Source organism: Apteryx mantelli, chromosome 2 (genome assembly GCF_036417845.1).
Source record: "Apteryx mantelli isolate bAptMan1 chromosome 2, bAptMan1.hap1, whole genome shotgun sequence".
Classification (NCBI taxonomy): domain Eukaryota; kingdom Metazoa; phylum Chordata; class Aves; order Apterygiformes; family Apterygidae; genus Apteryx; species Apteryx mantelli.
The window spans coordinates 140,781,503-140,801,365 of NC_089979.1; the positions used below are offsets into that span (position 1 = coordinate 140,781,503).

The window sequence follows — 19,863 nt, forward strand, 5'->3', positions numbered from 1 at the left end:
ACAGTCTAAAAATTAAATCAAATTGATTTGTATGTCTGAAGATTAAGCAAGAAAGTATGAAACTAGGAGGAAGTTTTACAGGTTACCAATTGAAACTGGAAGCTAAATTAAAAAAAAATTTTCTTCAAGTATTGTCCACAAAACTAAATCCACTTTAACCCAAACATTTATTTTCATCCAATATATTAGTCCAATTTAAAGATGATGAACAAAGAAACAGATCAGAGCCCCTTAAAAATATTCACGTTTACATTGAAAAAATATAGTGAGACTGATGGAAAAAAATCCAAGAGAAACAAGACTAAAATTTTAAAAATTAATTAAAATAAAATGCATTTTGTTTTATTCAGGAGAATAGAGGCCAAACGTGGTTAGTCAAAGGAAATGAAGAAGTCTGAAAGCTACTAACACATGCCTAAGTTTGATTAAAACATCAGGGAGTGAACTGCACCTAAAATGGTGAAAAGGATTATTACTTTTATTTTTAACAATTGTTACATTACCATTCCCAAAATCTTTCTATAACTTGCTGACAAATGAATATAGATTCACAGTAGGGCACAAAGTGCTTTACACAGCTGGATAGATGGATTGATATAAAAATTAAGGTTTAAACATGCATTGCTAAACTGGGAACCAAACTTAAAAACAGGTTACGAGAAACCAGCTGAAAACCTACATGCAAGACATACCAGTCTTATAAGCAAACATGTAAAATAATTTATCCTTACACATCACCCAAAGCAACCACTTTCGATTGCTCTTTTAAAACACTTCTTAAAAATACAGAATGTTACAACTAGAAAGAATAATGGCAGAAAAATGAAAGAAAAACAAATTGTTCCACTAGCAGTGAAACTAATGAAGTTTGGTTTCCTATGGTTTATCTTTTGTCCAGTAACTCCTAACCTTTAATGCAGTAAACCCAGCTTCCCCAGGCTAAAAATAAGCTGAACTACTTTATTAGGAAAAAGTTTACTGGCAATAAGATTTAGTAAATTACTCTTACTATGATCTGCCATAAGCAAGCTATGAGTAAGCTCAAAGACAGCAGTAACAGGAGTCTCCGTTCAGGTTGCGCTAGAACAGACTTCACAGAAATGGACAGTTATATAGCAGGAAACAAACCTCTGCCCACAAAGATGGGCTTGACTTCAAGGGCAATATCTAATTTATGACTTCTTTTGTGTCTGAAGACTCTCCCCAGCTAGATGTTTGGAGGAAGGGTTCCCTATTGCCTTGGTTGAGTAAACTGCTGAGCACCTCTGGCCCCAATCCAACAATGCACTTAAGTATGCGCTTAACTGTTTTGTTGGATCAGAGCCAGTACATTCACTAACTTATGAGACTGAGTTCTGCATCCAAAGTAATAAGCTGTTAAAACCCAAGGACAACATTTACAAAGACGATTTATCTGATAAATAAATGAAATGACCTCTAACCGTAAGAGATTACAACCCTAGCTACAGCAACATCAATGGTGGCACTGTAATTACATACCTTTTTATACTGTCTTTGGAGATGGTGCTACAAAGTTTACTGATTATGGGTTTTTTTTTTTTTTTTTTCCCTCCTCTATCAAAACACAGACCCCTTCTAAAGGGATGAGACAGACTTAGGAAAGCATACTTAGCATAAAACATTTACTATTGCAGTATTTCATTTTTAAGACCGCTTTGTCCACACAACTAAGTCTTTGGAGAAGGCAAGAATGTTCCAAAGCTTTTTAAGATAACTGCCATAATGAAGAACTGAAAATATCAGGTTTTGAAATCTTAAACCTCTGATTAAAGTTTTATAGTTTGATTTGTACATTGATTTGCTTCTACATGACCATTCACAAGATTAGGACCTATATTTTAGAGAAGATCGGAGAAAACAGGAGAGTAGCTTATCCCACAGCAAAAAATTTAATTGGTTATTTAGGAGACAGTGTCCATAAAACACATATTTCAAGTCTTAAGCATCATCTAAACACTCCAACATTTTTTGACAAAGTTTCGAATGCTCCAGTTCTCCCATATAAGCTAGATTCCCTAATTTGTCCATATTTCCCATATGGAGATCTCCCATGGCACATCAGAGTCTTCCATTTATGGAAGTAAAGATTAAAACCGGAAAGTATAGTATAACACAGGAAACCAAGTCTTGTCTAAAAAAAGAATATAAAAAATGAAGTAAATGAAGTCATCTCCCAATCTGTGATTACTTACTCCTGTAGCTTGAAGTATCTGAATTTTCAAGCATTTTCTTTTCTCAAGAAAAACATTCAAGTTTTCTACAGAAAGGACATTCTAAACAAAGCATGTTTGGCCAGAAGCCCTTTCTTTTTAAAAAAGGAAATGAAAACATCAGAAAAATTTTTTGAAACAGTCTTTTAAAGAAAATGATTTGTATTTTCAGCCATTAGGAAGTGTTTCACATGTTTATAGGCTACAGACAAAAAGCAACCATAAATACATTAATATTAACTTACCTTGGACACTTCTTCTTTTCCACTGTTCTCCTTAATGAACACTTTTTCCAGTTCAGGGCTTATTCCTTCTACATTACATGGCACACGTGAAACAGCTGATTTTGGCACTGAAATGTTTGACAGTGGCATAGGGACTGATCTAGAAATAGAAGCCTAGAAGGTAAAGAGTTACGTGGTTTAAAGCTGAAAAATGGAATGAGGTAAAAGTCTGAGATCCATACTAAACAACCTAAAAATGGTAAATTAAGAAACTTTGCATTAATTTTGCCAGCCAGAAGACCATCTTTATGTGTCAAGTTCCAATTAAAAAAAATGCTTGCATAAATCAAAAGTCACTAAAACAACCTCTATCTGTTAAACCCAAAAGAAGAGTTCTATACTAAAAGCATTCTACTACCTTAATTACCAAAAAATAGACAAATGTATATACTTTCCAGATGTACTGAATATAAAGCATGCAATGGTGGGGAGGGGGAGCACACACAGGGTACTGATTCTGATGGTTTAGCTGTGATCCAAAAGGCATTTCCAAACATTCCTAAAGCTTAACCACTCAACTCGAATATTCACTTAATGCACTTTTATTCTCCTTTGGTTGGCTTCAGCAAAGAAAAAATAAAGCATTCATTCTCAACCTCTAATTTCATTAGCTTGTAACATTTCAGAACTTTATGTCAAAAGTCCTAAAACAAACCATTTGGAGTATAAGAATCAAGCATGCAAATAAATGCAAGTATGATTCTCAGAAAAAAAACTGTCATAGCAGAGCTCTGCTACTGCCTGGAACCATTCACAATGAATGCATATGCATCTTGTGCTGTCAATCTCAAAAGTTTTATCCTGGCAGCACCTACATAGCATAGATGCATCTATGCTGATGCCATGAGTGGTGCTCACCTCCCAAAAATATTTTCCTCTTGTTCAGAGAATCACAGGATGCATAAGACGACAGAAGGCAAAATATACCTGTGGACATCCCTGAAGTTCCAATCACTACAGTAATCAGTATTTTTTTCCCCCTTTGAGTCCTTCCCAAGTGAACATGGCACCATGTGCATTCCACAGTGTGGAATTCCAAGGTGTGTGCCACTTGTATGCAGGCATTTCTCTGAATTTGAGAAAAACACTGCTTGCAGGATGGCTTCCTACAGCAGTGCCCGACTTGGAAACTTCATTGCCCTTGTTAAAGAACACCTTCTTGGAAAAATCAAAGCTGCACTAGCCATGACAGGGTGAGCCCCAGCCACTAAAGAATGCTACTTCAAAGCATATGTTAAGGGTCTTAGGTGGATTTCAGTCTGTTTCAAAGACTGTTTTTACTATTACTATAAATAGTGGCAAAGATACATGCAACAACTTGCTTTTTTGAGATGGAAAGCAAAACCCTTTTCTATATAGAATGCAGTGAATCTTTTGTTATAGAGGAGTAAGATTTTCAGGAAGAATATCAAAGAATAGGTGTGCTGGCTCAGGTAGAATTCCCCAGATGCCTTCATCACAAGTTTAGGTTTTATCCACAATGAGATTTTATCCAAACAGAAGAAAGAATATGAAGGATCTGCTATCACAGCTCAAGCTTTTCTCTTCTTTCCAAAACACAACCTATCTAAAAAGGCTGTCAAAAAATACAATGACAGAGCATACAGATTTTAGTAGTTCAAATCGTGGCCTATTAGTAACACAGGGAGCAAGTTAAGGATCCACTATAGGATATTTAATCAGGACACAAATGCCTGCATTGTCAGACGAGGAAAGATTAACTGCTTTCCACAAGTGGCTTAAGGTTCAAAGTCATTGACTGAACCTTGCCTGAGCTTTTGAACTAGTAATTGGGTTTCAATTCCACTGGCAGTTTGTAATTGTTGGAATAGACACCTTGTGGGGGATATTCCATCACACATTACTGAGAATCTACTTCATTTGACCAGGTAATTTATCCAAAGCTATTCTTCATACATGTCAGCATCTTCCTAGTGGGAAAGATGCAGGTATTCCTAGTGGGAAAGATGCAGGTATTATCAGAGGACAGGCAAACTCTTATAACTTTGTGATATGTGAAAAGGACCTGAAAACAAGAATTGTCTTAGCCAGGCTAGTGTTAAAAAAAAATCAGCTATATTAAGATCAGCCTAAACTTTTGCATCACTTTGAAAAATAAGTAGGTAATAAGAAAATAGAAAACAGAAGGTGTCACAGTAGGAGCTTGAGAGAAGTTAAGAGATTTTGATGTCCCATTCCTGATTCAGAGAGAGATGTCTCCTGATAGTGTCTGCCCAGGTATTCTGAAGGCTTGAGAACATTCAGTAGAAGATATGTCAAATGCATAGACTGACTGCTAGAAAGAAGTCATGTTACAACATTGCCCATTGACACAGAATATGAGAATGGTCATGAACATAATCTGGACGTACCATTTTGCATCCTAAAATCTCAGTCTTTCATCATGTCTAATTGAGTTTTTACACTGAGTGTTTGGAACAAGAACAGTCTGGTGAGGATGGCAATTTTTCCATTCAATATGATGGAAACGCTCAACAAATACTGTAACACAGCAATGTTGCTTCAGCTCAAGTAAGCCACTGCTACCACAGAGAGCTATGTGAAGGCTCTCAGCCTAGAGGACGGGATCTTCTATTAACAATGATTCTGGACTACCATAACAATCAATAGATACATCCTAGGCAAAACCATGATGAAAAGGATTTGCGTACTGAAGTGTGAGAGATGCTAACAAGCTCTCTAATTCTAGTGATTGGGTTGCTGTGGCAAGTATTGTCTTGATTTCAGCTGAGTTTGAATTTGAGATGAATCAATCACCCTCTTTAGGAAGTAAACAGTTTTCCTTGATGTTATGTGGAAATTGCCTCTAAGGCCAGTAAGTCAAAGTTGGCCAGTAAGGCAGGTATCAGAAAGATTCCAGAAATGGAACAAGAAAATGAGGTCTTCTCCCAAATCACTGGTGATATCAGTGTTGCTCTCTTTATCTGACCAATCGATGGAAAGGTGAATTACAAGTCTGTCTGTAACAAGCCAGTTAGTTCCAGAAAGGCAGAAAACTGATTTCTGTAATCTTAATATTACAAAGATCTTTTAACAGGTCCCATTCAAAGTTCTGCTTGATGTTCAAAGACTGATCATTTGTTGGGCTGCCAATCCAGATTGCTTACCCTCAGTAATTTTTTCTTTTTTAACAGCTCAGGTGAAATTCGGTGGCAAAATAAGCAACTAACTTCCACAGGAGCAGAAACTTTTGAAAGTGCTACCACAAAAATCAGTCTTCAAAGCAAGTACATATTCCAGGAAACAGTCTTATCTGGCCATGCTCAGAGTTTTTACAGCATCTTAATATATTTTTGTTGCTATCCTGCTGCAACCCTTCTTTCTTTCATTATATGATGACCATCAGATAAAATTCAGTGTAGCTGCAACGGTATCAGGTTGTTAAGCATTTCAATATAACACATAAAAACATAAGAAAAAAAAAACAGAAGAAAGGTGGGAAGAAACATCAGGCTATTCGCTTAGCACTGATAAGAAAAGAGGCTGTTAATATAAACAGCTATCTACTTACCTGAGTCTGACTGACTGCTATATGGTTGCCATGGAGAGGTGACTGACGTTCTTTCTCTTTACTGTGACGACTGCTGTGCTTACTGCGCTGAAGCTGCTGCCTCAGTTTGGCAATCTGCTGGAAAAAAGTTCAGGTGAAGTAATAACAAGTTATGAAATCGATAACTGCTCATATCTTTCCTTATAAAGTAAATCACAGACATTTTAAGTCCTCTTTAGAGGATTTTACAAGCACACTGGATTGTTTCCCCTTGAAGCATGAGCATTAAACCTTCTGTCCGCTTATTAGATTCTTTTTCCAAAGTATCTGCCCTATTTGCCAACCTGAATATGACAGCAGGCATAGTTTAATTACTAAACTTCCTCATTTACACACCACCATCGTAATAACAGATGCAAACAAAACTAGTCCTCCTGACAACTTGCAGGAATTTTTGGCCTGGGGACCGTGAACCCTACAGTTTAATTTCTTTGATCTTAAACAGAACTAATGTTGTCCAGTGATAATCCATCAAAAAAGCAAAGGAGCCTTCACAAACAACTGGCAATCAATATGCATTGCTCTATCTTGGAGAACTTGTTTTATACATTTAATAGCATTTCCCTGCAGGCTGAATTATCACAGATTCCTTCAGGCAGACAAAATTATCTTTTCTGCTGTCTGCTGCAAAGATGTCTAATCAAAAGATACATATTTTAAAGGTCAAATGCAACTACAGCCATTATCCCTTTCACCTGATCCTTAACAGAAGCCAAAGAACTTCATTCAGGATACCTCCACTTGTTTATTTCTCCTCAATAATTTCTACATGAAAGAGAGCATTTACCTCTATAAGCCTTTTCTGAGAAGTTTAGGCTGCATGCAAATTTACACTACAAGTATGGACACTTCCTTAAGACTGTATAGATTTTTCTTTTGTGCTCAGGCCTCACTCTCCTTCATGCTCAGCACACTGTAAGGCAGAGCATGCATGGCTCCATTTCATTTTTAACTCAGCTGTAGATGTAATTAAAGACCTGAAGGTCAATGAGGGAGAAGTGAATCACATGGAATTCATATTTCAAAGAACTTCATCAAACGGAAAGTAATCTCTCTTTCTGAGTGATGGCCTAAAAGTACATTCATTCAGTGGTTAACTCCAAGTAGATAAATATATCACTAATGCCCCTGCAAAGTAACTGCGTGGTAGAAAATCACTCCATATCACTCTTCACAGTTCACAGATGACAGTGCTTGGTGAAAAGGTTTGGATGGAGCTTAGCTCCAGGCTGTGGACTTTTCTTGGTGATGTTTCTGTTATTACTCACAGAAAAGGGATCCACCTTAGTGGCTTCATATCAAGTCTTGCCACAGCTTGTTATCCATATTCAAAGAGTTGCTACTCAGAAATGGTTGAATCCTTTGGATCTGTCAACAATGGACAAACAGTTTAGATCTCCAGAAGAGCCTGAGTGTACAATAGATCAAGATAGAGTCCTCTTGTGACTGAGTATCTAAGTATCTAACTCTGAAGAGCCATATTTAAAGAACTGTGAGACTATCTCTTGATTAAAGATGCAACTCGGACACCATGTTGGAAGAAAATCTGAAGGAATCTGAATAGATACCTTATCTGTGGAAAAAAAAAAAAAAAATTGTCCAGAAACTTCCCCATTTACCCTGCAAAAGTAATGGCAATTAGGAAACCCAGTTCCATAGAAGGATGAAGAAGAAAGTAGAACTAGATTAAAAAAGAGAATGTGAAAGTATACATACATCTACCAGGATTTAAATATAAAATATTGGAGAAGGGGAGAATAGGGAAAACACCTTTATCTTCCCCTTTAAAAACAGAGCAAGAGAAAAATAAGGCCCAAACCAGAAGACAGCGGTGGACTGAAATGGATGCTACATGAATCTTTGCTGCTAATTAGAAAGCAAGGACACTAGATAGGGAGAGTGCTGTATGTAAATCTTTCATTTCTGCTGCATTTCCTTGATGCTGTGCACTTCTTCCTATTTAAAAAGTTAACTATCCTATTTTTTATTCAAATGAAATCTAGTTTTCTGAGTATACCTCAGGAGCATGCTATAGAAAAGGTCTATATAAATCCACCCCAAAGCTCTGACTCAGTCCTGTTGCAAACAGCTTGCAAACCTTTAAAAGAACATAGCCTCTCACTGTAAAATTTGAACAGTGAAAGCATTAAATGGTAAAAAAAGAAATGGTAAAAATTTGTTTTGCCCATTCTCTTCCACATATAGACAAACTCTAAGAAAGCAACTATTTCTAAGAGGAAGAAGGTAGCTGTGCTAGCTTCCTAGAAAGTTTATCTTCACCGTCTTCCTAAGCAGCAGAGACATACAACCAGAGCATCAAACATCAACCAAAATAAGCTGTTGACACATAAAAGGTACACTGATTCTGACAAAGCAGATCTAATTTGTGTAGTAAGGAAGGAGACTGAAACGAGTGCCTTTATGGCACCTTTTTACCTGTTTTTTCAAAGAAAAAGCAGATCCTCTCTCTTAGGCACTCAACTGATGCAACTAATACAAGTTAGGGAACTTGCTGTATAAAGCAATCAGTCAGTGCCAAGTGACTGGTACCACAAAGAACAGGTACTTGAAGATTTAATTACTACTGGGGTGTAGATACACTTTGACAGTGAACTCCATTCAGGGCGGAAGACAGTGCCAGAGGGCACTAGAAGTAGGAAAAACACTCAAGTCCGCCCATTCTGAGATTTGCGATGACCAATAAGGTGTCATCAGTGCCAAGCTGTAAACTAGCTTGAAGGGTCAACAGGATTTGAAAGGCTGGTTCTAAAGTCAAAGAAGAGGAAACACTGCTACAGTTTTCATTGTGTTTTTCGTCAAGTGACCTAGTGCCAATCTACACACTTTCTCCAGCACTAATTTGTGATCATAAAGTCTTACCTATGTCAAATGGAAGCAGAAAGAATGTAGATCAGATATTTCTTTGTGGCACTTCTTACAAGAGTGACCCCTTTATAGCTCTACGCTGCAAGTTTTCACCTGTCTAAACAAGAGTGCCAAACAATACACCCAAGATGAGGCCTATTCGTGACGGCCTCAGGTTCCCAGATCTGGCAAGACCTTTGTGATATTCTTGAGCAGATAGTTCTGCAACTTAAGTAACCAGTCACTTTTTGTTCTAGGGTTTAACTGAACATTTAACAATGAACACATCCCTCTCTAAGACAGTAAGGCTGCATTGCATATGGATTGGAAGATGGAATCTAGCCCTCAAGCTGTACAGCAGTACAGAGATTTTAGTGAGGTAGATTAGGCAGAAAGGAAACAATGTGTTGTGCATCTTTAAAAGAGAGGAAAGAGAGAGGAAAGAGAGAGGAAAGAGAGAGGAAAGAGAGAGGAAAGAGAGAGGAAAGAGAGAGGAAAGAGAGAGGAAAGAGAGAGGAAAGAGAGAGGAAAGAGAGAGGAAAGAGAGAGGAAAGAGAGAGGAAAGAGAGAGGAAAGAGAGAGGAAAGAGAGAGGAAAGAGAGAGGAAAGAGAGAGGAAAGAGAGAGGAAAGAGAGAGGAAAGAGAGAGGAAAGAGAGAGGAAAGAGAGAGGAAAGAGAGAGGAAAGAGAGAGGAAAGAGAGAGGAAAGAGAGAGGAAAGAGAGAGGAAAGAGAGAGGAAAGAGAGAGGAAAGAGAGAGGAAAGAGAGAGGAAAGAGAGAGGAAAGAGAGAGGAAAGAGAGAGGAAAGAGAGAGGAAAGAGAGAGGAAAGAGAGAGGAAAGAGAGAGGAAAGAGAGAGGAAAGAGAGAGGAAAGAAAAAAGTAGCAATGAAACACTCCAGCTCAATGGGGCAGCTAAGAAGAAAGGGAAGGGTTCGGGACACCATTTCCCTTACATGTCCATGCACTGAGCATGAAGGTGACTGAAGCATATACAATCATCATAAAAACACACATGGAAATCATCACTTGAAGAAAGACCTAGTGTTTATTCTTCAAAGTATCCAATTGCTAAAGACATTAAACCTTTAGCCTTGCACAAATGTGCACTTAAAACCATTGTCTCGTTTTATGGATCTAATATACTAATTCTAATGTTCTCCCTGTCTACCTAGCTCGAGGAAGAGCAGAAAATTCTCATTATACCATACAGGTTCTCACGTAATGTGCCTTAAGATAAGATTTAGAGGATATACCTGAAAAAATATTTTTCAAAGAAAAATCAAATTGGGGCTTTTATTATGTTGAATTGAAAATGCAGAACACCAACAAAAAGGGACTACATGCCGAAAATAAAGAATTCCTGCAAATGATTTTTGTGATGGTTATAAAATCTGTCCTAGCCAAAAAAAAAAAAAAATCCAAATATCCTTGCCCTTTTATGAGTCATAGTTCCCATCACAGACGTCAGACTACTGACAGGTGAGCAGCCCTTTTTCTGAACTCTTATTTTTAAATACCTGAGTTTCCTACCGTTAAAGGAATTAAAGCAATTTGAACGTTACTTCCACTATTCAGATACATCGATTTAAAATATGTTGCTACTTTAAGAGCTGTAAAGATATAAGTCAATAAATTTCAAATTAGATTTTTTAATTTAAATTGTGCAAGTGCTCTCATGTGATTGTATCTGGGCAAAATTAAAAAAAAAACATTTGTGCTCATCTTATATCAGGGAGGAACCTAAGAATTAAGAAAGTTTTCAACCTTTCCTCTTCCTGTGACTATTCCCTGCAATATTCTTGACGTATCTGAAAGACACTTTCTCGACACACTTGAAAGTTGTTTATATAGAAAACAAGAAAAATGCAAAGATCAATGCATCGTAACACTAATAAACAGATCTACATCAGCTCTTTTCAGGACACAAACTTGTAGTTGGGCCTTGATTACACATTTGATTATAAGATGACAATGCATGCTGAACTAAATCAAAGATTATTAAACAAATAAGAAAAAACTATAAATATATTTTCTGCTAGCTGAATATTTTTATAGCTGGAAGTGCACTTGAAATAAATATTAATTTCATATATACCAGTTGTAATATGCATGTAATCTAATATAACTAATGGCACACAGCTGAGAAATGAACAAATTAGGTTGGTCCTCTATAGCATTGGAATAAACTGAGTATCCTGATAATTCTACATTTGCAGAGATCCAGATATGGGCTGCCAGTATGAAGCAACATGTCACATGTCACTGTTCCTGACCAAATCCTGACCAGCTAATAGACTGCATTTCAACAAATCCAGCATACATAACAAAGTAATTTCCTATTGATGAATAAGCCACAAACTCATCATGAACAGAGAGCTCTCTCTCATTAAACTTATTCATGAACAATTGGTGACTAAACAAGTAAACCAGCCGGTGAAAGAGTCAAACAAGCCTTAGATTCATACCTCTAAACAAAAGTACTGTTACCTATGTTACTCATAACAAACACAGTTGCCTAGTAGGGCTGATGCTTTTATTTCCATTGCTTAAACTCTTGCTTTCAGTTACCTAGAGCTTTGTCAAATTTTCACTAGTCTTCCATGCTACATTCAGCTCTCCTATCCTCTCCCCATCAGAGATTTCAGCGGAAGTATTAGAGCTATTTTAAAAATGAGATTCAAATGAGGGGAAAAAAAAAATAATAATTTCATCCATGCTAAAAAACATTATCATAGCTGTCTCATTGAGAAGCTCTACTGCCCCATGCTTTGGAAGAAAGGCCCTTACATTTCTCTGTGGGTAGGCCCTTCATGCTGGAAATGTGCCTGTCTGTTCCCTTGGAAAAAACATCACATTTGGCAAAGTTTTTGGGGAAAAAAAAAAATCTCAGTTTACACGTGTTCAGGAGAGATGCTTGGGACTGGTAGCTACATTTGCTAGTAATCCTGTCCTTACTGCACTTACAGTTTGAACAGAACTGACCCAGAGAATTTCTCTTTCCAGAAACCGAGAGTACTGTGACACAAAGAAACTGAGTGCACAGATATCGCTGGTATTGAACAGACTCTTAATGCCCACCATGCATGCATTAAGTAGTTTGGTGGAGGAAGTAGATAGACGAATGTTGGAAAACAGAAAGAATGAGCATCATACCCAGATAGGGAACAGCTGGACAGAGAGGCTGGAACCAGGACTTAGAGGTGAGGGAACGGAAACAGAAAGGGATAAAATGGAAGCCATAGGATGCGGAGACAGAACAGACAAGTAGCCGGGAAGTAGCTAAGCAAGAACTCAGGCAGAGGAAGACAGACTAGAACTGACTGGATAATGCACACAGAATGACACTGGGACTATGAGGCTGTGGAACTAAACAAAATTAATACAGGCTGGGCAAGAAAACTGGGATGAGAAGCTGGAGATAGGGAAAGGAAAACAGAAGGAGGAAAAGAACTAGGGGACAAGGGGAAAAGAAAGGGGACAAGGACAAGTTTTAGAGAGAACAACTCTTGCAACATTTGAATAGAAACAATTCCCTTCCACACACCCCAATTTTTACCATTACTCTGTTCTGTCAGAAAGGAACCAGGAAACCAATGGCTACATGATTTCTTATCTTTCTCTTGTGAACAGTTCATGAAGAGGACAACAGCCTAGTACAGTGGATCACTGTAAACTCAAATGGCAGAGACTTGCTTATACACTGAAGGTTTCACTATCACTGACAGTCACTGTCATGGGGTGAAGAAAAGCTGTTTGCTGCAGAATTTGATAGGGAACCGCCAGATGATGAAAGATGGTCTGTTAGTAAAAGCAAGTCAGTGTTATCCTGGAAATACAGAATCTATTCCTGCCTCTGCTAGAGTTCCTTTGTGCTGGTATGTAATGTTTAAGCAAGATTTTTCAGACACAAAGCTTCTCTGGGCACTTAACTTGTAACTCTGACTTTTTGTTTGCGGCTGTAAATGAAGTCAGGTAGGTGTTCTGAAGGCCCTTGCACCAATAAATCAGTTAAGATGGGTTTCATAATGGGCACTCAGTGAGACATGAGTATGCAACACTGATCTCTCTTTGCGCCAGGTCCTTGTGTTTAAAAGCTATTGCCACCACTGGAATGCAAGATTATTCCATATTTCGTCAAATCAAATTTTAAAATTCTCAAGTAATTAAGCTTAGATCACTCCTTTTGACAACTATTCTTCCTATCAACAATTGTCAGGAATAAGACTCTATTTACTGCCAGTAACAAGGTCTCCTTAGAGACCTATAAATTTCTCCTCATTTTTGAATGCCATATAAAACAGGAAGTCAGGAGACAGAACACAAAAGGCTCAAACTATCAGCCCTACCTTATGACAACATGCTGCAAGATTCATTTCCTAAAGAGAAAGGTGTAGTTCTAGAAGAGAAGCTGACACCCTCCTGACAGGGACATGAGACTGACTGCAAGCCAATTATTTGGCACTGTACAGAGAAGGAGTTACATGAACTCTAGACAGAAAGTGGCTTACTGGGGCCTAAAATTGAAATAGTGTAAATTCATTTGAGCTGGAGACCATTTTACTATAATTAATTTCTCATAATACAAATCCACTTGATTTTTGATGGGTTCTTTCTAGCTGCTATTGTGGTAATAACAAAATGCATATTATCAAACAGCATTTCAAGTAATCACATCATTACTGTATCAAAGATACTTACCCTCCTATTTCATGTATGAAACTGATCTCCTCTCAATCTTCAGACCTAAACTTGACTGAAATTTCTAACCAAGAATTTGCTAACATACTGGCACGTGCTTTGCCTCTTTCAGCAGAGCAGTGTTAAAGAACAGAAAGCTAGCTAAGGTAACAGTGAATAAAAAAATCAGTAAGCAGCAACAAGCTGGTTCTTCAGCACTCGCTCCAGCCACTCCTTTACAGCCAATAGCATGTAGTAGGAAGGGAGGAAATCCAACAGGCATAAAATAACAACCAGTCATGAAACAACTCTTACGTTGGAGGTAAAACCCCTTTCAAAAGCAACAGAGGGGAGGGAAAGGGTGCAGTTTCCTGGACTCCAGATAGGGATTAAAAGATGTCTTGGGCATATTAAGACTTGAAGGGCTCCACTGTGTAAAACTTCTCACCTCTTTTAGTTGATCAGCACTTCCCCATGATGCTGAACGTTGATGTGATCTCTTTTCTGCTCCCTCTTCAGCCCAACAGGTAGGCGTCTAGAGAAAAAAGGAAAATACATTACACTGAATTCTATATGTAAGAAAAATTTTGGCACAAATTATTGGATTTTATCTTTCTGCAGTGTCACAGTCCAGACATTACATATAAATAATATATTTCAGAATCTGATACACAGCAGTAATATTCTCTCTTTCTCTATGTATATATATACAGAATATTATAGATAATTCTATAGTTTAAGGCTTTGTAAACTTGCATTTACAAAGGATGAGGACTATAAGCATTATTGAAGAAGAAATTAGATGCCTGACAGTCACTAAAAAAATTCCTTATGTGGCTGCTCCCATTTCCACTTCAGCATCCATTTCTAGTTTTTATCCAATACAGTTCAGAAAACCAGAAGATTAAAAAAGTATAAATAAACAAACTCAAAAGCTAGAATTCACCTCTCCTGTGTTCCTTAATCATTGGGCCATACAATCAATTCCTTCTTGCTTACTCTGCCTCAATACACCTTTCATTGTTTTTGGCACTGATCTAAGTAATCAGAACAGTGAAGAGCAGCCCTTTTTCAGCTTTGTCTGTAAGCCCAGAAGTTATAGAACTGTCCTTGGATGTAGGAGCTATAGAAGTAAATTCCAAAGACTGAGAAGGGTCTAGAAACCACATCTCCCACTTCCTGAGTTAATTACCCACAAGGCTGTTACAAAAATCATGGGTATCCACCAGTGTTTTTAAAGAAGAGTCTTTGACTATCAGGGGACAATGGGGACATCTAACACCCAAAGTTTGGGGTAGGAACCACGTAAAATTCAGGGCTGCAGGCACACTTATAAATCCATGAAAGAAGTCCAATTTTTTCAACAGTTCCTAGTGTTATTATCTGAACCTTTCACAGTAATACTGGTTGCAAGAAATAACTGAAAACTGTTAGAATTTTGCAAAAAAGTTTTTCAGGGTATAGGATCAGTGAAACATCAGGAGTCTATTCATAGTATCTCTCCAAGGCAGATGGGACCCCACCCCAGAAGGTCGGATAGGATCCAGGATCCACTTCTCCGCAGGTTTTCTTTGCCTTTAGTATACACCTTCTCTAGGCATGGAAACCCTATTTCGTCACACTTTTTCCACCCTGCTTCCTTTCTACGATCTAGGAAGTTGTAGAGCACCCACACATATGGCTGATGCTATTCTGCTCAGAAAGGAGTCCTCCATGGCATCAGCTTGGAGAACAAAACAGAAAATTATAACTCCTCAACCCCATTGCTCTGGGAAGGGAGACGGAGGCAGAAGCTCACTGGGACTAGGACATTCAAAGCAAGGATGCGACAGACCAGTCCCAATACCATCAAGCACTGAATTTTAGCTTCAGATCATAGGCTACACCTTCAGAATCGCAGCACTATCGTATTATTATACGGCCTACAGCCTGGCACAACCTTGGAAGTGCTGGTACTTAATGTGCTAAGCCCCTTTGCGTACACAGGCCTAAGTATCCTGTTCCTATTTTCTGCCAGCCCTGTGCTTTCCACACTATTTCTTTTCTTTCCCTTATTTTTACGCCACTCAATAGTTCCACCAAAGGCTCAGTAAATTGTGTGGGCGATTAGAAAACAGAATGAAAACCATTATGAAAATGGAAAAATAAGTTTTTGTTGCACGTTTCCAGGGAAGAAAAAAAGTCTTTATAAAAGTTAGAGTTCTGTGCATTTACTATATGACTCTCTGTGTGGGTCAGGGTGAGAGGTCAGAAGATGATGTGGCTTAAAAAAGAGTGAAAAGTTAACGCAGCTATTTAAAAATTACCATGAAAATATGTGAGTCACTCAGCCAGACAATCCACAACTCTTTTCACTCAAAGCAGAGCCTCAGTGCCATGCACATTCTACATGTGTGTACTTATACTTGCTCTTCATTTTAATGGAGCCACTTTTTAAATAATCACTTGTTCTTGAAGACTGGCTACTTACTGTCTCCCTGAAATTTCTAAATGAAAGAGATATTTTCTTGCCTTTTAATGTTTTTAAAATATCACCATTATTTAAGTGGCTTGCAGGTTTTTAGAGAACTAGATAACAATGGAAAAAATAAGAACATTGCTCCCTTTTTAAAATCATAAGCTTTCATGACTCATTGTAATTTACTTGATAATTTAAATTATTTTCTTAAAATAGTTCATTATATCCCCAAGTACAGCTTTAACCATATCCTCATATTATAAAAACAGGAAAACATCAATGCAAAGGAAATTCTCTGAAAAATTATTTTCCTGAGAGTGTTTTCTGAACACTCTATTGCTCTGTGGTTCGACAAACAACTCCAGGACAAAGTAGAAACAGGTATTTCACGCGTTTAAATATTTTCCTGCAGTCCAGGAGGAAGTACCAGGGATCACTACAGGCTAATAGCCTTTTCAGTTGCAGCTTAATAAACAGAGAAGAAATGACACTTAGTATCTTTTTAGATAGCTAAAACACTGGCTTTAGTCTATGTGAGTTTCTCAGTGAAAAGAAGCAAACTTAAACAAAACCCCCTATGTATAAAGTGAGGGGTTGCCTGCCTTTTTTTAAACACATTCATCCAGATAACAAGGACTAAAACAACAAACTAATAGCAACATTCGGAAGAACTTCATCAAAAACACTGGCGACTTTTAGTAACAAAGAGGTGGGAAAACATATATTGCAGCTGATTGAATCAGAAATCAAAGTAACAAACACAAAACACACCAATTCACTTAATATTAGATTTTGTACCTTCTCAAGTACGCTTTGACACTTTCTTCCACTCAAATTCTATTCCTTGAGACAACAATTGCCTGTAGGTGCTCTCAGTGTCTGGTAAATTGAGCCATGTCGCAATCTTTCCAAAATATACACGAGTATTTTTATACAGGAGGCAGACTATTTGTGCCCCTCAAATTTATTTATAGTATTAATGCATAAATACTGCGTGATTCTCCTAGCACAATACTGAAGTCAAGCAAAGTTGTATTAATGAGCTATTTCCATTGTGCCAGGAAAAAAAAAGAAAAAAAAAATACAACATAGGCAGCTGCTAGAATATTATAGCAAGCCAACCTCTCCTTCAAGACCCACAAATTGCTGCTTCTAATACACTGTAACTGAGGTTATATGAAAATGTCTTGGCTGTACCCCCAAATCCTTGTATTAAAACAAAAGTTAAAAAAAAAAAGTTACATTTAAACAGAAATTCTGCTTGCTGATGTATTAGCACATCACACATCTCACTTCAATGTTGCATTTTACATCACAAATAAAAGGGGAGTACAGCACCTTCAATATGCTACATTTCATGAAAGTTGTTTTCCCATATGTATTTACAGCTTCTACAAAACATGCTTATTCATGGAAGCCTTCATTTGAAGCTGCTGCAAATGTTCTTCTCATGTATTAAGCATATTAAAAAACAGAATAAAAGTAAAGAAATGTAACTCAAAACTGAAGACACTGAAGATAAATTTCTGAATCACAATAAACCAAACCAAGGTTACTGCACTTCAGGTCAGAAACACAGTAACAGAGGTCACAGATACTGTCTGTGATATCTCTGAGCTGAAACAAGTTTAATGTACCACTTAATATGAACTAAAATTTATTTTTCATACAGGTCTGTATCCAGAAAAAGTTTTAAAACATTTTAGGATGGGAACCTTGAAAACATTAAGTATTTATAATGCTAGTATTTGTAATGTATGCTTCAGCTTCAAGAGGTGGAGGATTGCTGACATTTTGAAGGTAAGGGTCCAAGGTTGCAGTCTCAGTTGACACAATGCTTATACAAGCATGCGCATGGGATAGGGCGCACCAAGAACTCCACATCTGGTTGCTCTTCTCAATCTTAATGTAAACTACAATTATCATTGTTCTAACTCACCCAACCTTGCAGAGATTAGCATTTCTTCCAAAGTGTTTGGTAATTCTGCCTTGCTTTTCCACCCGTATCAGGGATATACACCTACATGCTTTCCACTTCATTTAGATTAGAATGACTGCATAAAGTACCAACCTACCTAAACTTAAAATAAGACTGAATTACTCTAAATATCTCACATTTTATTACCAGCCTTCACTCGACTTACTATGTCTAGCTTGCACTCCAGATGAACTACATATGGAGCATGGGTGCAAAGTTAAGAATAGAGGTCTAGTTTCTATAGGGGAGGTGGTAATGTTTTTGAAGAACTTTCATATTCAGAATAAAGCAACAACAGTACTGGAGGAAGACACAGTCTGATGAATATTTCTTCAGATGTTTCTAAAGCAATCAAAGGCCCTCTAGAAGTCTGGCAGAAAGAAATGGCCTAAAGAGATAGAAATCAATTTGATCATAGGTGCTAACTCCTCTTAAACAACAGAGAGGCTAAGACAACAGTTAGAATGATACTTATACAATATGTCTTCTTCCTTGTCCCTCCTAAAGAATGTCATGAAAATGAACATATGAAAACAATGACAACTAAAGTACCAGTAAAAAGAGCTTCACATAATTGAGCCTCCTGGTTTATGATGTCAATTTTTAAGCAACAGAATTTTTACCCAAAAGAAAACAAAGCATTACTCAGGTGACTAATGATAAGTAACTACATTAAAGCCTGGACCCACACGAAAGAAAAGCAAACACACTTTTCCATGTACTTTAGCCAGGCATTCCAGTTTAATAATCTGTATTATCCTTTAGATTACCGTGTTGTTCAATAAAAATTCTGAAATTCATTTTGCAAACTTTCCTCATCTCCATTTGCATAATGCATCACTGCCATATACAATAAAAAAGGCATATCCAAATATACTGGAATCAGGTTAAAAAAAAACACAGTCAGTTTTAAGGGGGAAAAATTCACTGAATCATATTCCACACAGTCATTTGTTATTTTCTTTGCATTATTTAGACTGAGATAAATTAGATCAATTTTAAGTGGCAATATCTTTGCTATGACATTACTAATGTATGTTATCCCTAATATTTCCTTTTTTAAATTTTCTAAAAATATATTTTTAATGATTTAGCTACTGCCAAATAATTACATTAATAAACTATGACAATTATCCAAATGTTTCCTGAAGAGGTTAGGCATAATCATTTCAATATAGTTCATCAGACTAGGAAGGAGGAAATTCTTACATGTATAACATGAAGGAGAAGTGTACAGAATTGCTCCACCAAGTGCTGCCAGCCCAGAGAGAAGCAATACAAAAGGAAGCTTTATTGAGTTTTAAATAGCCTTAATGAAAAGTTGAAACTTTACTGAAAAGGGGAGGGAAGTAGGCCAGTGGAGGAGTTTGGGAAGGGCACGACATATCATATATCAACATGTAGAATAGTTTAAGATAATAGTAAGTTTCTTTGCATTTCTGAAATATTTAAAACAGTGCTAGATAAAACAATACATCTTTGATTATCCAATACATGCTGCTGCTTAAAGACCAGCCAGTTGTATGCATCTATACATACACACACACATATATGCATGAAGAATTCTGCGCTACTTGAAATTATATAAATGTCACAATCCATAGTGCCACGGTATATTTTTTCCAAAAGCAAACAGTTAACAGACTCTTTCCTCTATAATGTTTTCATCTGAAACACTTAAGGTGCGTAACAGACACCGCAGCAATATGAACTACAGTAACTGTTCTCCCAGATGCAATAGATTTTTTTAAATATATTTCCCCTATTCAAATAATAAGATACTATTGAAAACTTTTTTT

The 19,863-nt window shown here is 37.1% G+C and overlaps 1 protein-coding gene across 6 annotated transcripts in view; it reads right to left on the reverse strand.

Annotated features, from left to right (window-relative positions):
- GLCCI1 (glucocorticoid induced 1) overlaps positions 1 to 19,863 on the reverse strand; it is a 57,955-nt gene that overhangs the window by 14,634 nt on the left and 23,458 nt on the right. For 4 of the 6 annotated variants that reach the window (XR_010883493.1, XR_010883494.1, XM_067291654.1 and 1 more), the window contains exons 3-5: positions 14,077 to 14,163; positions 6,048 to 6,164; positions 2,477 to 2,629 (exon numbers count right to left, since the gene is read on the reverse strand). Coding sequence is in view for 4 of the 6 variants with exons in the window: in XM_067291654.1 (XP_067147755.1) it covers positions 2,477 to 2,629; positions 6,048 to 6,164; positions 14,077 to 14,163 (357 nt within the window). In the remaining 2 variants the exon portion in view is untranslated. The remainder of the gene's footprint in view (positions 1 to 2,476; positions 2,630 to 6,047; positions 6,165 to 14,076; positions 14,164 to 19,863) is intronic. The other 2 variants (XM_067291655.1, XM_067291657.1) reach the window with 1 other exon arrangement.